This window comes from Chondrus crispus, genomic scaffold, assembly GCF_000350225.1.
Source record: "Chondrus crispus Stackhouse genomic scaffold, scaffold_185, whole genome shotgun sequence".
Lineage (NCBI taxonomy): Eukaryota > Rhodophyta > Florideophyceae > Gigartinales > Gigartinaceae > Chondrus > Chondrus crispus.
In genome coordinates, this window is record NW_005179064.1 from 48,382 (window position 1) to 64,706 (window position 16,325).

The window sequence follows — 16,325 nt, forward strand, 5'->3', positions numbered from 1 at the left end:
TTTCTGTATCCAGATACATATTGCATTATGTATCTGGATAATATGTACAGTATCTGGTTATGTAAAAAATTTACATATACACAGCACCGATAGATAGGGGTGCTCTAAAAAAAGCCACAACTCGGAGGCCAAGTCTCATTTCAGACAACCCTACGTCTCGGGGTGTCTATCCCTTCATAAGAAGTGATGTACAGCACGCCTTGTTGAAGGCATACCCTGCATCAGGTTTAGAGATGGCGTCGCACCTTGGGCTCTAATTCAAACAAGTGCGCATCAGCTGGTCGTCAGCTGTGAAGAAAAGGATATATGGCCATAGCTTGAGCTTGTCTCCGAAGAGCATGTATGCTGAACAATACAATTTCCTATGGAACGACCACTGCATACAACAATGGGGACAGTAAGCCTTGCGCATTGATCATGTCAGAGAGGGAAGCAAAAACTAAAATTACACAAACATCCCAAGCTGCCTACGGAGATGCCATCTCAGAACTGGATTAGGGCTTGTGGTTCATTTGAGGACTTCCATGAGTCACCGGCTAGCTTCATCATCCCTCTGTTGCATACCGTTTTGGCTGTCCCCAAGGGACCTGTCGAAGACATTGCGCAGGAGAGTCTACATTTACAACGACGAAATAATAGTACAGATATGTCAGGAAAACTTAAAACTGAAACTCTTTGCTTTATGTACATCACGAGTTGAAATGAAATTGATTGGCGTTCTCGACTTCAGGCTGTGAAAAGGGAAATTGCCGTTTTAAGGCAGAGCCTGCTGCTGGTGGCACATCCGCCATACCCGGTCCCACAGCTCTGGCGACGCTCAGATGTGTTGGTCGCTTTTGATGCGGGGATTCGACTTGCATAGCATCGGGCTTGCATGTGGGGTGCATATCGTCTTCTTCCGTTATCTTTTTTTCCTTCCCAGTGTCAACATCTCCAGCCACAAGCTTTCGTAACAGTGATTTCCAGGCATCCACACGACCAGGGCCAAACGCAGGAAAGTCCCGTATCTTGTGGCCATCGAACCATGCGGTTGCGAGTGGTATCTCATCCCCAACACCAGAACCTGTCGGCCATACTTTTGCCTTTAATGTATGGCCATTTGTCGGGGCATACACAATGACCGTGAAACATTGTCGATCGACGTCGAAAAATTCTTCCTGTCCAGCTCGCGCCTCCGTTTCAAGAGCATCCAGCAGGCGACCGCAAAGAAGAAGACTCAAAACGGAAAGAATCTCTGGTCCGACAGGACACACGTACGAACGAGGTATGTCGTCCAGCGCGTAAGGAGGCAGATTCGGGCTGTTAGGATTAGAGTTAGGGTTTGATGCCTGGTGTGACGACGGAGGGGGAACCGCCGCGACCATTCGTCCTCTCGCGCCGGGGTCATCGGGGGCCGGAATGACGACGCCAAATGCGGGGAGGATGCGAACGTGTGCGTTATGCGCGTCAATGCCGCTGTTATTCATCCTGGAAATGGGCTCCACTGTGATTAAGGCACGGTCCGGACCGTCTCCGTCCGGGCTTGCCGAAAAGACGCGAACGCGAGACTCCTCGACGCGTGAAGTGCCTCTGGTCCACTCCAATCGAACGCGAAGCATATTGACAGGTCGAGGATCTTTTCAGTTTCTTGCATGACGCCGCGAATGATGGCAGCGTCAATCACGCGTTCCATAATGGTGTGAGGGGGATAGGAAAATACGGTGATGGTTTGAGAAAGGCATGAGCGGATGGCGATGATTTGCAACAGGCTCGCTGTTTGCATATCTCCAAAATCATCGAGTACCGGGGAGTGGGGGTCTGTGTTGGTGTCTAGGGAGGGCGCTGTGCCGCCCAGGCGGGTCTTCTCGATTCGCAAAAAATCGCGAGGGCCACTTTGTAAGCACATAGTATTAGTTGTGCGCTCCGTGAGCAACGGTAGGGAGGGGGCCTCTTTCGCCATTTGGTCAAATGTCCTTCTTCGAAAAGCGGAAACTCTTGCGAGGCGTACGCGACGGATCACAGCTCGAATAGACTGATCATCCGCTGAGCGCTCATTCTCCTGGACGACAGGGGCAGGGGTGACGGGGCGCTCCTCGTCCAGACCACTGACGGCAAACTTGAGATAGGTCGCGGCAGGAAACTCAACACGAAGCACTGGAGCAACCTTGTCCTCTTCCACAGGAAGGGGGCCGGGCGGGTTTCGAAGTTGGGTTGAGGAGGGAGATTGGAGATCTGGTGGGCGCAGGACGGGAACGTAGTCTCCATCACCGACGTCGATTAGAGGGGTACTGTTAGAACGGCGTCTGACGCCATTGCAGAGTTTCCTTAGCGACAGAAAGGCTTCGCAAAACGCATTATCCTTTTCGATCCACTTCTCCAAGGCGTTAACCCTATCGAGCAGAAAGTCTGCACTTCGATTTGCAAGCCTCTTCTTGGCTTCCATCATACCGTGGCCCTCGCGTTCAGCGACAGTGGCTGCCTTGCGCGCGACCTTCGGCACGGTTCTCTTCAGTTCGAGCAGAGGCGTCTGCGCTCTAAGTGCTTCGATGGCAGCGAGAAACTGACGGAGCTCGTAGATGGAGCCGTCGACGGAAACAAAAGCTTTTTGGGCCCATTGCGCTTGTGTGTCGTGCGAGTCTGTGGCATTGGTCTCTGCGGATGCGGAAGCAGGGGCGCCCGAGGCGAGGGAGCGGTACACGAAAGCGGAGGCGGCGGCGGAGGTGCGGTCGAAGTGGCTGTCGGAGGCCGGGAGATATGTACCGTCGGAGAAGACCTGGTGGACGGGGGGTTTCCCGTCCGCTCCCGCTTCGACGGAGACTTGGAGTCCCAGGCGGCGCCGCTTTTGGGGGGTGGTGGGAGTGGGCGTGGTGGGGGCGGTAGGGGTAGTGGACATGGCGCAATGAAGCGGTGAAGGGTGAATGGCTAATGGTAAAGGGTAAAGGGTAAAGGGTGAAGGGCGAAGGGCGAAGGGCGAAGGGCGAAGGGCGAAGGGCGAAGGGCGAATGGTCAATGGTGAAGGGTGAAGGTGGGGGGGCCGAGTGGCATTGGAACAAAGAGGATTCAGAAGAGGAGGGAAGAGAAGAGGCTGAAAGGCGAAAGAGACAGAAAGTGGTATTTTGTGACGTGTGAGGGCGGAAGAGGAGACTTGAAAACGGCCGCGTTTTTTGATCCTACAGAAATTACTTTTCTGAAAATTAAGTTGCGCGTCGTCAGGCCGCTCCTCATCTTGGGATCAAATCTCCTCTCCCATGTGACATTTGTTTCTTCTTCCCCCTCCAACTCACAGTTATCTTCCTTGCGCTTTTCGGCTTCGTTTATTCCTGCCATCTGCAATTATGACTGCCTTCCTTCCGGCCCCTGCCCTCCTCTCACCCCCCCGTCGGTCACGTTACTTTTACACCCCATTATCTTGTGCAAAAACGGCTCCCCAGCCGTCCCAGTCTTCCCAAACTTCCCAGCCATCCCCCGTCGCCTCTCCCTCTCTCGCTGACACCCCCATCAACACCTTTTGCGGGTTCGCCGCCCTCGTCGGCCCTTCTAACTCTGGGAAATCTACGCTCCTCAACCGTCTTCTTGGCCAAAAGCTCGCCATTGTTACCCCAAAAGTGCAGACCACGCGCTGCCGCATCGCCGGCCTCGCTACGTCCGACGCTACCCAAGTCGTTTATCTTGACACCCCAGGAATTTTCCCAGCCTCTTCACGTTTGGCCCGCGCTATGGTCAAGTCCGCCTGGAAGTCCGCCGCCTCTGCAGACGCCATCGCCATCGTCTTGGACGTTGCAGTCATGTTTCATGAAGGCCGCCGCCAGGACATTCGCAAGCTCGTCGTGCCGAAGGATACAGAGACTGTTATGGCCCGCGTAGCGGAGAAGAGGATTAAGGGACATCAAGCAGAGATTAAGTTGTGTGCCAATAAGATTGACGCCGTGCCGGAGGAGGAACGCCCGTTCGTTGAGGAGAGAATGCACGCTGTCATGGAGAAGACGGGGTTGGAAGAGGCAGGTGCACAACTGCATATGATGTCGGCCCGATATGGCAACGGTGTGGATGAGTTTGCGACTTGGGTGAAGGAGAGAATGCCGATGGGACCGTGGTTGTATCCAGAGGATGACTTGACGGATATGCCATCGAGATTGCTTGCGGCAGAGGTGTCGAGGGAGAAGGCCTTTATGGTATTGAAACAAGAGCTGCCGTATGAGATTGCTATCGAGACGACCAGTTATAAAGACTTGGCGGATGGATCGATTCGCATTACGCAAGATGTGCTTGTTGCCAGGAAGAGCCAGAAGATGATTGTCACAGGCAGAGGGGGTGCGGTCATTAAGGAGATCAGTATGAGGGCGAGACACGAACTCGCAGAGGTGCTTGGGAGCACCGTCCATTTGATCTTGACAGTCAAAGTGAGGGGGAAATGGAAGGAGGACAGGAGGCAGTACGAACAATGGGGACTGGATTTCAATGCATGATGCGGTTGTGGAGAACGACATGTCCGATTACAGTCCTTCCTGAGACCGGGCAGATAGTAAGTAGGCTTGAGCATTTTTGTTTACATAGATGATACTTTTGGTGAGCGCGAAAGTTCTCTGCACCCGCAGTTTATTCTTTACTTTTATCGCGTGGGGTCGCCATCGTTTATGCGACGACCATGATCTCTTACTTCTCAGGCATTGGGATGCTAAATATGTTTCCTCTGTACCTGGAAACCCGACGCAAATTTGACATTTAATTTGCGAGCTCAGATGTGCTCCACCCCTTCAAGCAACCACGAACGCACGGAGAGACGCATAATAGGATAGGATTACTCACAGTCATGGCTTTCTGGAATATCCTTGAGAGTGAGCCGTGTCTTTCTGCGGCTTTTCTTACTGCCCCACAGTTCCCCCAATCTGCTTTCATTCCAGATGTGCCCCATCATTCGCTCTGCCCGGCGACTGCAACATCCAGCCGGAACAACGGTGCAACTTTCCTTTCTCCACGGATGAGATGGCTCTGCTGTGCCTCCTCTGCCAACAAACGCCGCGCCGTTCTAGGAATCGACGTAGGCACTTCAGCGACAAAAGCGGCGCTTTGCTTCATCGATCAGAACGGAAGGCTCGGCCCAATATCTCGCGTTGCTCATGAAACACTCTCCTACGGCAACCAGCAGGTCACACAGCGAGTGAGTGATTGGTTCGGAGCAGCCCTGCGGACGGGCAGGGAGGCGCTCGCCAACGCCCAGGAAGACGAACACATCGTCGCCATTTCTGTCACAGGTACGAGCGCGGCCAGATTTCTGTGCACATTGCTAGCAGGGCGCGAGCCTCTAACGGTACGCTTCCATGGTGATCTTGTGTGCTTACGGCTCCTCAGGACAGATGCAGGACTTGATCGCCGTAGGTCCTTCCCCTCCTGCTCTTCTTCGGACAGAAGCTGTTCTCTACTCTGACGCACGCGCACAGGCCGCGGCCGCCTCTCTTTCGGCACAGCTTGGCGAGCGGGTCGACGCAACGGGCATCCTCCCTAAGCTCACGCTGCTCCCCCCACCCACACAGCAAGCTATGGCCTCGTACAAACTGCTACTGGGCGCTGCGGACTATGTTGTGCATAAGTTTTGTAAGGAAAAACCGACGGTGACTGACGCGACGACCGTCTCCACGACAGGGCTGACGCGTGGGGCGCATCGCGAGTATGATAGCGAGATGCTGCGCCTGGCCGGTCTAGGGCACTTCGAGACGTTGCTACCGGACATATTGGCGCGGCCGCAAGTGGTGGGACGCGTGAGTAAGTTGGTAGCAGAGGAGTTGGGGAGAGGGGAGATGGAGGGGATTCCGGTGGTGCACGCGGGAGGCGACGCGTTTAGCGCGACGGTTGGGGCAGGGAGAGAGGGGCGTGGGGGGGGGTTGTATGTGTATTGTGGGAGCAGCGGGTGGGTGGGAGGGAGCGTGGAGCGGAAGGGGTTGAAGGAGGTCGAGGACGGGGTGTTCAGGCTTGGACACGCGGGTGATGAGAGGTTAGAGGTGAGGGTGGGGAGCGTGGGAGCAGCAGGGGTGAACGTGAGCTTTGCGGGGGCAACGCTGCTGGGGGGAGTAGACGCGGGGGAGGTATGCCGACTGGCGAGGGGGGCTGCAGTGGGGGCGGGGGGGCTGAGTTATGTCCCATACTTGGAGGGGAGAAGGTGTCCGAGGCCCAGCGTGGGGATGAGGGGGGGCTTGGTGGGGATGACGGGCGGGGTGGGACGGGAGGAAGTGGCGCGAGCAGTGGTGGAGGGAGTTGTGTTCGCGCTGGCGGAGGCGGGGGGCGGTGGTGCGGGAAGGGGCGTGCGCATGGTTGGGGGAGGTGTCGAGTGTGAGGTGCTTGTGAGGGGAATTGCAGCTTTGGTTGGTGGGGGGGAAGTGGAGGTCGGAAGCGAGGCGAAGGGTGTAGGGATTGTGGGAGCCGGGCGAACGGCAAAGGAGGTTGTCGATGGGGAGGCGGGAGAGGAGTGGTGGAGTACGGAGAAAGTCGTGCGGGTTGGCGAGGAAGAGATGGGAAGGTGGGTCGAGGCGTTTGCGCAGTGGAGGAGGTCTGTGCAGGTGATGGAGGGACTCCTGTGACAGGCCGGCACTAGCACTGCTGTCCGCAAAGCATGAATTCGAAGCGTGCTCGGTTGCATTCTAGCCATGCATTGATTTTTCTATTTCTTCGAAACCCTTTCATCTCCGACCCTGCTGCTCCGCTTCCACTTGAACATCTCCCTTCGACATGCTCCAACTACGAGTTTGCCTCGCCGCGACGGAGACTTCACTCCCCGTCGCTGTACCCGACGCCGCCACTGTCGCCGACTTACGCGCCGCTATTTTTGCCGCCGCGCCCGCGCGGCTAGACCCAGCGAAGCACCGTCTGCGTCTCATCGCCGCGGGGAAGCTGTTACATCCCGCGGCGACGCTGGCGAGTGCCTCCGTGCATGACGGCGACTTCATCCACTGCGCCGTGTCGGAACTGGACGCCGCGCACGCCCCCGACCCCAAGACTGACCATGCCGACGCCGCGTCGCAGCACGGACCGCGCCCGATTCTCGTCACCGAGGACGCCACAGGCGAGACTCGCATCCTGCTACCGGCCGCCACGCAGACTATTGCCACCCTGCGCGCTGCGGGGCTGTCGGACGAGCAAATCATCGCCGTGCGCTTTTCCTTCTTGCTTGACGAGGAGGAGGAGGCCGGCGGGGAGCCCCTGCGGCTCGACTTGGACGAGCTTGAGGCGAATGAGCGCCTCGCCCTTGCGGCGCAGAATCCGGGTGGGGTGCAGATGGAAATGCCGGAAGCGGAAGATGGCGCGTGGACAGACTATTTGTTCGGGTTCACGTTAGGGGCTCTGTTGGGACTAATCATGCTCATTTTGTCGCTCGATCGCAGCATTGCGCTGAGCAGGAGATGGAAGAGGGGGATTGCTATGGGGGCATTGTTGAACGTTGTGTTTGGAGTGGCGCTGCTGGTTAACGACGGTAGCCCACGGTGAGCGGGCGGGCGGTCGGGGAAGAGATTGCGCCGCACCTCGACACGTCACTGCGTTTCTTGCTTTTACCGTTTTTGCTAATCCTCTCCCATTTTCGTCCTTCCGTAGCTATTGGCTGCTACTCTCCACGTCGGTGAGTGAAACCTGGATTGGTGTTTTACGACGCAGAGTTCTACTGTATTATTCGCTAACTTGTCCGTCAAGAAAAGATAGAACAGGAGACGCTTTTGCTTCTTTCTGTTTCGAATACAGCATTATGCAAGTGATAAGCATCACTTCAACTGAAACTTACACAGGCAAACAGAAATCCACTCTTCAGCAGTCTTACCTTCTACCTGTCGAACGCTATTTTGATTTCACGCGTAGTGTTCGTTCGTGATAATAAATTAAACCTGGAATCCCGAAGTTTTAATTGCTGCGCCTGAATCCTGAAGACGACAGAGGCGCAACAAATACCAACGCATTGGCAAGACTGAGTTGCTAGCCGTACGAAGCCCTTTCTACTGCCTGACCCACAAGGCTCTCTCTTTGCATCCTATGCAACGACTTCCGCAGCAGCCATGTTTCTAGCAGCGTCACAAAACACACCGACAGCGTCCTCCGGCGTCTCCTTGATGACCCCGTGGCCCAAGTTCAAAATAAGCGGCCCATCGGCTTGCGAAACCGTGTCGCGCACGGCTTTTCGAATCGCGTCCTCGCTCCCCGTCGCCAAAATGCTAGGATCCACATTGCCCTGTAATACGACGTCCTTACCCAGTCTCCTCCGCGCGTCACTCATGCTCACCGACCAGTCAATACCGACAACATCTACGACATGCCCGAGTTGATCCTGGATCATCTCCAGCTTCCCGCCAGCACCGTTGGCAAAGAAAATGAGTGGGATCTTCGGACATTGCGCCTTGAAGGACTCTGCAGCCTTACGGGCAGCGGGGAGAGCGTAGGTGGAGTACTGATCAGGGCTGAGATGGTGTGCCCACGAGTCGAAAAACTGTATCACCTGGGCGCCTTGACGCACCTGGAAGACGGCATAATCGGCTACGACGGAGCCTAGCTTATCAAGGACGGTAGACAAGACTTGCTCTTCTTCTGTGGAAGAATACATGAGCCGCTTGGTGGCGACGATGTTCTTGGCAGCGGCTCCCTCGATGGCGTAGGCTGCCAACGTAAACGGGGCTCCAACAAATCCAACAAGGGCAGCTGGTTCTGACGCAAGCTCGTCCCGTAATCTTTTCAGAAGCTCGGCAACGAAAGGGAGGGAGGACGCGGGATCGAAAGAGGCGGAGGCGAAGCGACGCGCTTGGTCTATGGTGCGAATCGGGTCGGGGATTCGGGGACCTTTGCCGGACACAATGTCAAAATCGATGCCGAGAGCTGGAAGAGGGGTGAGGATGTCGGAAAACATGATTACGGCGTCGGTAGCGAACGCGCGATACGGCTGCATGGATAGCTCAAACGCAATGTCGGGGGTCTCAGAGCGATGGCGAAACGGGTGATGGTCGGAGAAGGCACGGAAATCAGCCATATAGCGGCCGGCCTGACGCATGAGCCACACTGGGGGACGGGGGACTGGTTCGCCACGAGCGGCGCGGACAAGAAGTGGCGTAGCACCATTGCTGGAAGACGCGGTTGTGCCAGCCGTAGCCACGGGACATTGCCGAGCGAGACGTCGATGCGTACATGCGGCGGAAGGGCGGGATTGGGAAAGCGGGAGAGCGGCAACAAAAGCAGGAAGCGGAGGCATGGTGAGGGGGAGGGAGAGGCTGCCGTGTGTTGGAGACGGGAATGGTGGGAGGGGTAGGTGCACGCGGGGAGATGAAGACGCGTGTCTGGGAGGTTCGAGCAAAGGAATCATGAAAATGGGAAAATTCTTTCATTTTGGTCGGCATTCAGCGCACTCTTCCAACGTCCAAAAAGAGGTTGCCCTCTTGCGTCACCGAAGTCCTTCTACCTTCGCGAGGCGCCAGCCGCGCCCCTGCCTTCGTATGGTTTTCCGTCTCCCCGGGCGCCCGCCCTCCTCGCAACGCGCAGCAGAGTCCCAACCCGTCATATCAGACACCACGCACTTGGTCTCCTCGTCTCGCCCGGCCCGTTCGGCCGACTTCGACCGCGCCCACCTCAGATGGTCACGCCTCGCCCAGCAACCCCGCGCAGGCCTCGGCCTCGCGCTTGCTGAAGGAAGTACAGCCGCCCCTCCGCATGGAAGCACCTCTTCCACAGGGATCTTCGCCGTCAAGCAAGATGACAAGGACTATGATCATCAGCAACATCATGATTGTAGTGCACAGGTTCCCCAGTGTTGGGTTCGCACGACGAGCACGTTTACAAACTCTGATAGTGCTGGCAGCATCCAAAGCGGAAATCCAAGCCCTCCTTTTCCTACCCTTCCCAGCGGCAAACCGGTTTCAACAGCATCCACACCACTCGGGGGCCCAGTTCCTTTCCAATCTCCGCCGAGTCCGGCGCAGAGCCGACCTTCCCTGAGTGATTATGGAAGCAGTCCGAACACCAGACTGAGCTCGCATCGCTGGGACTACACTGAGTTGACCGCTCTCAAGCAACGCTTCAACTTGCTCGATGCCGAGGGCAAGGGTTGGTTATCGCGCGCACAGTTTTTCGACCTTTTTTCGTCTATAGTCGATGATACTGTCGATGATAGTACCGACCATTCCTCGCTATTCAACTTTGCCTACTCTCTTTTCTACTCGTCTGGCGAGATGCTCAATCTTAAGGAGTTTGTTGCCGGCATGACTATTCTCAGCAAGGGGAGCGAGGAGGAGCGCTTGAGATATCTCTTCCTTATGTATGACGCTGACGGTTCAGGCTACCTAAATCGTGAGGAGATTAGACAAGTTTTTCGCATCATGAGCAGCTTTGCAAAGAGCCAAGATTTCAAGGCTTCCGACTCTATGGAGGGGAAATCCCTCGCCCGTCTACGACGTGGTAACAAAGAGATTGTTGAGGAAATGGCTAATAAAGCCCTTGCTCAACACGATCAAGACGGTGATGGCCAAATCGGGTTTACAGACTTTTCAAAGTGGTGCTCGCAAGATCCTGTTGTGAAGACATGGCTTGACATGCTTTGCCATGGAACAGCTCGTGGTGTTGCTCGATTACGGAACGAGCGTGAGCAGGCTCTTCTCGCTCAAGAACTAAGCCTTTTGGGATTTGCTGACAAGGCCTTTTGGAGAGACAGCTTCGCTCTCAACGCTTCTTCGCAAGCTAGTTCTTCAGTTCTACCTCCGACCATCTCCAGTGACCTCTTCAATATCCCGAGCAGCAGCGCGAAGTCGGACAATGAATCCGGAGAGATCGATTCCGTGCCGTCCAATAATCTCAATATCTCGCAGTCGTCCGAGGACAGTGACACGTCGTCTTCTTGCGACGGCTCATCTATACGAACACCAAGACACAGTCGCTCACTGACGCTCAACGCGATTGGAACTTTTGAAATTGACTTTCGTCATCTAGATTTTGAGAAGGAAATCGGCAGTGGCTCGTTTGCGACGGTTTGGAAATGCAGATGGCTAGATTCTCCAGTTGCTGTTAAGGTTTTCCGGTGGGGTCCAAAGCTGCTGTTGGATTCTTCGGGTAAGCCGGTAGATATGAAGGAAATCGCCGGTGATTCTAGTGTAGATAGGATGTCCCGTTATCAGGTAGATGGCGAGAGTTTTGAACCGGAGTTTGACAGTGTGATGGGCCATAGTCAATACCATGAAGGTGAAGATGATGCTATCGCTGAGATGGCAAACCACCGCGCACGTTTTCTACAAGAGGTATCTCTTTTGAAATCAATACGGCATCCAAACTTGTTGTTGTACATGGGTGCCTGTGTTGATCCACGGTATCCTCTCTGCATTGTAAGCGAGTTGATCGAAGGTGGGAGTCTGTTTGACTGTCTACATGGTCCTGAGAAGATTTCCTTGAATCTTAGACAAAAAGTGATGCTCATTCAGAACATTGCACGGGGTATGTTGTATCTTCATGGGAGAGTTCCAGTGGTACTGCATCGAGATTTGAAGTCTGCAAACATTTTGATATCAATGCAAAATGACGGCAACTACAAGGCAACGATTATCGACTTTGGGCTGTCCAAGTTAAACACTACGCAAGCTTCGCTAGTTCCGGGGCAGGAGCGCGGTATGACAGGATCACTGGTGACGATGGCGCCCGAGGTAATGAACGCACAAAAGTATCAGATGGGGTCGGACGTGTACAGTTTCGCTATTGTGAGCTGGGAAATTTGCTGCGGACGAATACCATTTGGGCGAATGCCACACGTGACGCAGTTGTTGATGAAGGTGGCTGTGCGCGGAGAACGACCACGGTTTCTGAAAGAGGACAACATTCCCAGTGCAGTGCAGGCACTGATACGAGAATGCTGGGACCAGGACGTTTCGAATCGACCCGATTTCCTGGCGATCGCCAATTCTCTAAATCTCATCAAGCGGGACCTCGGCATGAGCGACGGTGAGTAGGTGTGAACAAGTGTTAGGATTGGAAAATAGGCCTCCAGAATGATAGCTGCGTTAGATGGAACTGCGGTCGGGTTTGGTGATGTCCAGTAGCGAGATGGTACTGCTTGCTTAATTTGTATAGGTAGAAACGCAAGCACCATGGGAAGGTATGTATTGTATTGTTATGCAGTGTTAATGGTGAAGGGATCAGTGCAAATATGCAATGTTGACTTCGCATGTGATCCTTGTAATCATCGTCGAAATTGATTATGATCAGACAACGCGAAGAGTCGTTTAAGGAGAAACGGATGTCAGTATTTTTAGTTTCTTATCGTTTTTTATCTGCTGTGCTACACGTACGATACGGGTAGCGTGCGGTTTAGTGTGCCTCTCCAATCGAACAGCTGGAGGCAGCGAGATACGGAGGCTGATGAGCGGGCCGAGTAGCAGATTAGGTGCTCTTTAGATCGACTGGTGCTTGAGCATTCCACAAGCCACATAACACAGTAAATGGCAGGCAAATAAGTACAAGGCTTGATTGAGTCGTGTGGAGTATTTCGTAGAGCATAATTGCAAGATTCACGTGTAGCAACCCCTCGCCTTTTGCTACTCAGGCTGGCAGAAGTGCCACAAAAATAGAATGGGGCTCGCAGTTTCATAGACTCCACAGACCTCTTGGCATGAAGGTGTGACGAACATAAAGCGGCGTAGAACAGAAGCGAATTGCTAGGAGCATGAGCGTGGCATGCACTAGATGCACTGTAAACAACGAGCACTGTGAATAGTGCCCCTTCGCAGGATGTCGAATTGTAGCTACAGGGGGGTACCCGATTTAGTGCCTCTATATATAGTGTATGTCCCGGTTTAGTGCTACTCTAACGGCTCTACACCAAAAGGTATGATAAACAAGTGCCCTTGGTCACAAAATACAAGAACGTGTTCCCGAAGGACGCCATGGAATCTGTTTTAAAAGATATGTCGGGCCTATCTCTCCAGGCAAAAAATGCAAATGTGAGCAATGTTAATGACCAAAGGGATGCTGCTGATATTGCTACGTTAAATGAAAGTAATATTAATGGTTGGGTTATGGTAGAGGATTCAAGTGAAGTCAGAGAGGCCATGGAAACAGAAGCTCTAGAAGAGGTGGAGAGAATTATGGAGGAAATGGATGGGTCTAGATGTGTTTCATCTGGGCGAACTGAAGCAGAGCATACAGATACAGTGATGGAGGAGATTTCTAATGCTAGTCAGGCTCGTTCTCTCTCTTTGATCGAAGCAGCGAATGAGTTCTCAAAATTAGAGGCGGCAGCGGTAGCTCTCTCGCTACCTGATGCGTCTTCACATTTGCGCAAGGCTAGACGCATCATATTTGAGGCTCTCAAGCCACAGAAGAAGCAGAAACAGACGACCTTGACGGGTTTCCTTAGTTAAATACTATATTCAGTCTTCTTGTTAAGTTACCGTTCTTGTGCCAAACCCGATTTAGTGCCTATTTTATCACGCTACACGGGGTAGCACTAAATAGGGTACCCCCCTGTATCCTGTTCGCGTTGTGAAAGCGGCCGCTGCCATGAATTGAGAGGCATACTCAGCACTACATGTCGAGGCGCACGGAAAAAAACTGCAAGCGTTGCGTCGTGGGAAGATCTCTCCCCTGAGTAGCAAACAAGAGTGATTTGCGGACCTATTGTACTGTACTGCGCTTCATTTCTGGGAGGTGTGTTGATAAGATTACGATTGAGAAAACGGCACACTCGCGATGAAACCCACCTCACGGGATGTCCCAGCGGACACCAGACATACAACATACGGCAGCTGCTGACGGTGAGACCCGGCGTGTAACCTTAACCCCTGTCATAGATGTCTGCATGTGCTCCCATGCCATCAAGTCCTGCGACCGTGTAAAGTTAATTGCCGACACAGACAAGAAGGACCTCCCGCGCAATTTTGGCGCCAAAAAATTCAAATGCACTGCCAAGCGCCAAAAGCTTGGTCCTAACTCCCTCATTAACCTCCTCTCGCACCTGTCTACACCGGCGTCTATCCCCGCCACCGCCCCTCCCCCCTTCGTCGTCAAAACGAACCCGCAACTCATGACTACCCCCCTCGCCCGCTTGGGCACTTTCCTCTTCCCCTCGCAAGGCCGCCGCGTCTCCGCCCCTCCCCCGCAATCCCCGCACGAGCCGTCGAAGCGTCGCTCCGCCATCGCCACGTGCGACTCGCCCCCGCGATGCAGACGCCGCCTGTCCTTCGCCGACGTCGATGTCGTCATCGAGTACCCACCCTCCCCCGTTGATGTTACCCCCGCACTCAGGCAACGGGCAAACGCAATCGTCGAGGCCCCGCTGTGTGAGCGAACCCAGAAATGGCTCGAGATCGCTGCTATTGCGAAGCAACCGGCCACACATGATGGCCTACATGAGGCCGCATTAAGAAGAGCGTTTGAGACTGTCTTTCGGGAAAGCGGCTCCCCAGAGGAGATTCTAGCCGCTGTTAGTGCGTTGGACGCCGTAGCGGAGGCACCCGTGCCGCTAGCACCTGGCGATGCCAGTGTCGTGCAGAAAGTGCTACAAACTGCCACGGTTCATGTCCAGGACGCGCCTTTAGTGGAGGCCGTTGCCGCGACTGTGTTGCGAAACGACTGGGGTCGCGTCTTTGCCGCTGCCCTTAGCGACGTATCTTTACCATTAGTGCTCGCTCTGCTATCGAATCTGGAAGCGCCTGACATGAAGGCGCAGACATGGGAGGCTTCGTTGCAGTTATTGGCGGTGTGCTCGGAGGCATGTCAGCGAGCGTCCCAGCAGGACGACAGTGTGAAACGGAGTTTGCAACTGACGCAAGCAGAGGCGGGCGTGGTTCTTCGCAGCTTTGAGCGCCTTGCGGATCGCAACGATGCGTGCACGGAGAGTGCGCTGCGTGCGCTCAGGATACTGCTCGCTGATCGACGGGTAGCAGCCGCGTTTTTGCAAGCCGATGGGAGTGCAGTTTTGTCAGAAGTTTCGTCCATGCATGCCAACAAGCTAGCAGTTCAACATGCGTGCATCGATGTGCTGGTCGTCTTGTCGGCTCCAAAGGTTTTGCAATATGCGAAGTAGTCAGGAGTGGGGAACACGCATTGCTCAGTTTTTTTTTTTTTTTGCTGAAGCGCTCATGAATGAGATTCAACTAGAAAACGCACGCTTGCGATCTTTGCCTTCAGATTTGCCTCGTGACCGATGCGCAAATAGAGATAATAATATCAAGCTTGGAGATACAACTTGGCTACATGGGAAGAAAAATTCTAAGACACCGATATTTCCGTAACGACCTATCACTACCTTGAATGACACTTTCGGTGGGTGTCCGGCGCAACGGACGTGCCCTGATCTTCCACGCTACTCACTCGGAGCATTCAGCTCAATTCCGAACATGGGCCCGAAAATGGCCACGAGGCACGCGAAGAGAAAGAAGGCTGAGCCGAACCAGATGATGGTCGAAGCCGTGATGTTGGACATAAACAGGGAGCTGCCCTCGTCCTCCTCCGGCACGCAATCCCGATTATTATCCAGACAACTCGAAGAAGTCCCGTGCCCCATCTCCGCCTCGTCGTCGTCCTCTCTTCCAACAAGTGTGACCACCTTCCTACTGTTGTACAGCATCAAAAACAGGACGGCGCCCGCCTGCAGGTTGACATTAAACGACACAAACCTGGTCAGCACTGCAATAAACCCTTCCGGGTTTGTCACGACCACCGCCAGCACGGTGCCGAACGAGAGCACGTACGCAAGCACATAAGGCACCGCATTCAGCCCCGCCCTCCGAAACACCGGAAACCTCTCCGGCACGACCGCAGCCGCGCCGTCCACAAAACTTTTCAGCCCAGCCGCAGTGACAAAAAAGCTCACCCCCGTCGACACGAAAATAAACAACTCCACGATCACCTCCACCGCCTTCAGCACGAGCCCCGTCACCGCGCGACCATTATGCAACGCGTCAATCAAAGGCACCGTCGAAATCTGCCCCTCCTCATACGCCACTGTGAGAGACGGCTCCCCCGGCCCCGCCTCGCGCGGGACGACCTGCAGCACCGCCAGCACCCAGGCGACGTTGAGCAAGTAGCACAAGAGCACCGCGACGAGGATGGCGACGCGGTAGCGCGCAACTTGCTTGGCCGTGGCGTTGCGCGGCAGCAAGTTGAACGTAACCGGGGTGGTGTTCGCCAGCCCGCCGAGCGCGACGCAGCTGAGGAGGAACGGGGCGCCGGCGGTGTGCCAGTCGGACGCGTCCTCCAGCAGGGCGGGGAGCGAGGCGACGCGGGCGGCGTCCGGCAGCGCGGCGATGATGAAGACGACGACGACGAAGAGGGCGCCCTTGAGGACGGTGAACGAGCCGAAGACGCCGAGCAAGTGGTCGACAAAGAAGACGACGGCGGCCGTGCCC

The 16,325-nt window shown here is 54.8% G+C and overlaps 8 protein-coding genes; 4 read left to right on the top strand and 4 right to left on the bottom strand.

Annotated features, from left to right (window-relative positions):
• Positions 1 to 689: 689 nt before the first annotated feature.
• Positions 690 to 1,466, bottom strand: CHC_T00003303001 (hypothetical protein). The gene has a single exon (XM_005714733.1). The coding sequence runs from the start codon at positions 1,464 to 1,466 to the stop codon at positions 690 to 692; it is 777 nt and encodes a 258-aa protein (XP_005714790.1).
• A 23-nt stretch (positions 1,467 to 1,489) lies between these two features.
• CHC_T00003304001 (hypothetical protein) lies at positions 1,490 to 2,872 on the bottom strand. Its single transcript, XM_005714734.1, has one exon. It carries the CDS (start codon positions 2,870 to 2,872, stop codon positions 1,490 to 1,492), a length of 1,383 nt encoding a protein of 460 aa, XP_005714791.1.
• Positions 2,873 to 3,314: 442 nt separating this feature from the next.
• Positions 3,315 to 4,677, top strand: CHC_T00003305001 (hypothetical protein). XM_005714735.1 is given in 2 exon segments: positions 3,315 to 4,445; positions 4,446 to 4,677. The coding sequence occupies 1 exon segment, from the start codon at positions 3,315 to 3,317 to the stop codon at positions 4,443 to 4,445; it is 1,131 nt and encodes a 376-aa protein (XP_005714792.1). The 3' UTR covers positions 4,446 to 4,677.
• A 285-nt stretch (positions 4,678 to 4,962) lies between these two features.
• Positions 4,963 to 5,100, top strand: CHC_T00003306001 (hypothetical protein). The gene has a single exon (XM_005714736.1). The coding sequence runs from the start codon at positions 4,963 to 4,965 to the stop codon at positions 5,098 to 5,100; it is 138 nt and encodes a 45-aa protein (XP_005714793.1).
• A 9-nt stretch (positions 5,101 to 5,109) lies between these two features.
• CHC_T00003307001 (hypothetical protein) lies at positions 5,110 to 5,220 on the bottom strand. The gene has a single exon (XM_005714737.1). It carries the CDS (start codon positions 5,218 to 5,220, stop codon positions 5,110 to 5,112), a length of 111 nt encoding a protein of 36 aa, XP_005714794.1.
• A 77-nt stretch (positions 5,221 to 5,297) lies between these two features.
• CHC_T00003308001 (hypothetical protein) lies at positions 5,298 to 7,864 on the top strand. XM_005714738.1 is given in 2 exon segments: positions 5,298 to 6,551; positions 6,552 to 7,864. 1 exon segment carries the CDS (start codon positions 5,298 to 5,300, stop codon positions 6,549 to 6,551), a length of 1,254 nt encoding a protein of 417 aa, XP_005714795.1. The 3' UTR covers positions 6,552 to 7,864.
• A 123-nt stretch (positions 7,865 to 7,987) lies between these two features.
• On the bottom strand, positions 7,988 to 9,193 carry CHC_T00003309001 (hypothetical protein). Its single transcript, XM_005714739.1, has one exon. It carries the CDS (start codon positions 9,191 to 9,193, stop codon positions 7,988 to 7,990), a length of 1,206 nt encoding a protein of 401 aa, XP_005714796.1.
• A 241-nt stretch (positions 9,194 to 9,434) lies between these two features.
• Positions 9,435 to 12,239, top strand: CHC_T00009573001 (Calcium-dependent Serine/threonine protein kinase). XM_005714740.1 is given in 2 exon segments: positions 9,435 to 11,927; positions 11,928 to 12,239. The coding sequence occupies 1 exon segment, from the start codon at positions 9,435 to 9,437 to the stop codon at positions 11,925 to 11,927; it is 2,493 nt and encodes an 830-aa protein (XP_005714797.1). The 3' UTR covers positions 11,928 to 12,239.
• The last annotated feature ends 4,086 nt before the right edge of the window (positions 12,240 to 16,325 follow it).

Bases quoted from the DNA above. Each gene is read 5' to 3' on its own strand.
- CHC_T00003308001 (XM_005714738.1), top strand. From the start codon at position 5,298: ATGGTGATCTTGTGTGCTTACGGCTCCTCAGGACAGATGCAGGACTTG.
- CHC_T00003305001 (XM_005714735.1), top strand. From the start codon at position 3,315: ATGACTGCCTTCCTTCCGGCCCCTGCCCTCCTCTCACCCCCCCGTCGG.
- CHC_T00003306001 (XM_005714736.1), top strand. From the start codon at position 4,963: ATGGCTCTGCTGTGCCTCCTCTGCCAACAAACGCCGCGCCGTTCTAGG.
- CHC_T00003303001 (XM_005714733.1), bottom strand. From the start codon at position 1,466: ATGAATAACAGCGGCATTGACGCGCATAACGCACACGTTCGCATCCTC.
- CHC_T00003307001 (XM_005714737.1), bottom strand. From the start codon at position 5,220: ATGGCGACGATGTGTTCGTCTTCCTGGGCGTTGGCGAGCGCCTCCCTG.
- CHC_T00003309001 (XM_005714739.1), bottom strand. From the start codon at position 9,193: ATGCCTCCGCTTCCTGCTTTTGTTGCCGCTCTCCCGCTTTCCCAATCC.
- CHC_T00003304001 (XM_005714734.1), bottom strand. From the start codon at position 2,872: ATGTCCACTACCCCTACCGCCCCCACCACGCCCACTCCCACCACCCCC.
- CHC_T00009573001 (XM_005714740.1), top strand. From the start codon at position 9,435: ATGGTTTTCCGTCTCCCCGGGCGCCCGCCCTCCTCGCAACGCGCAGCA.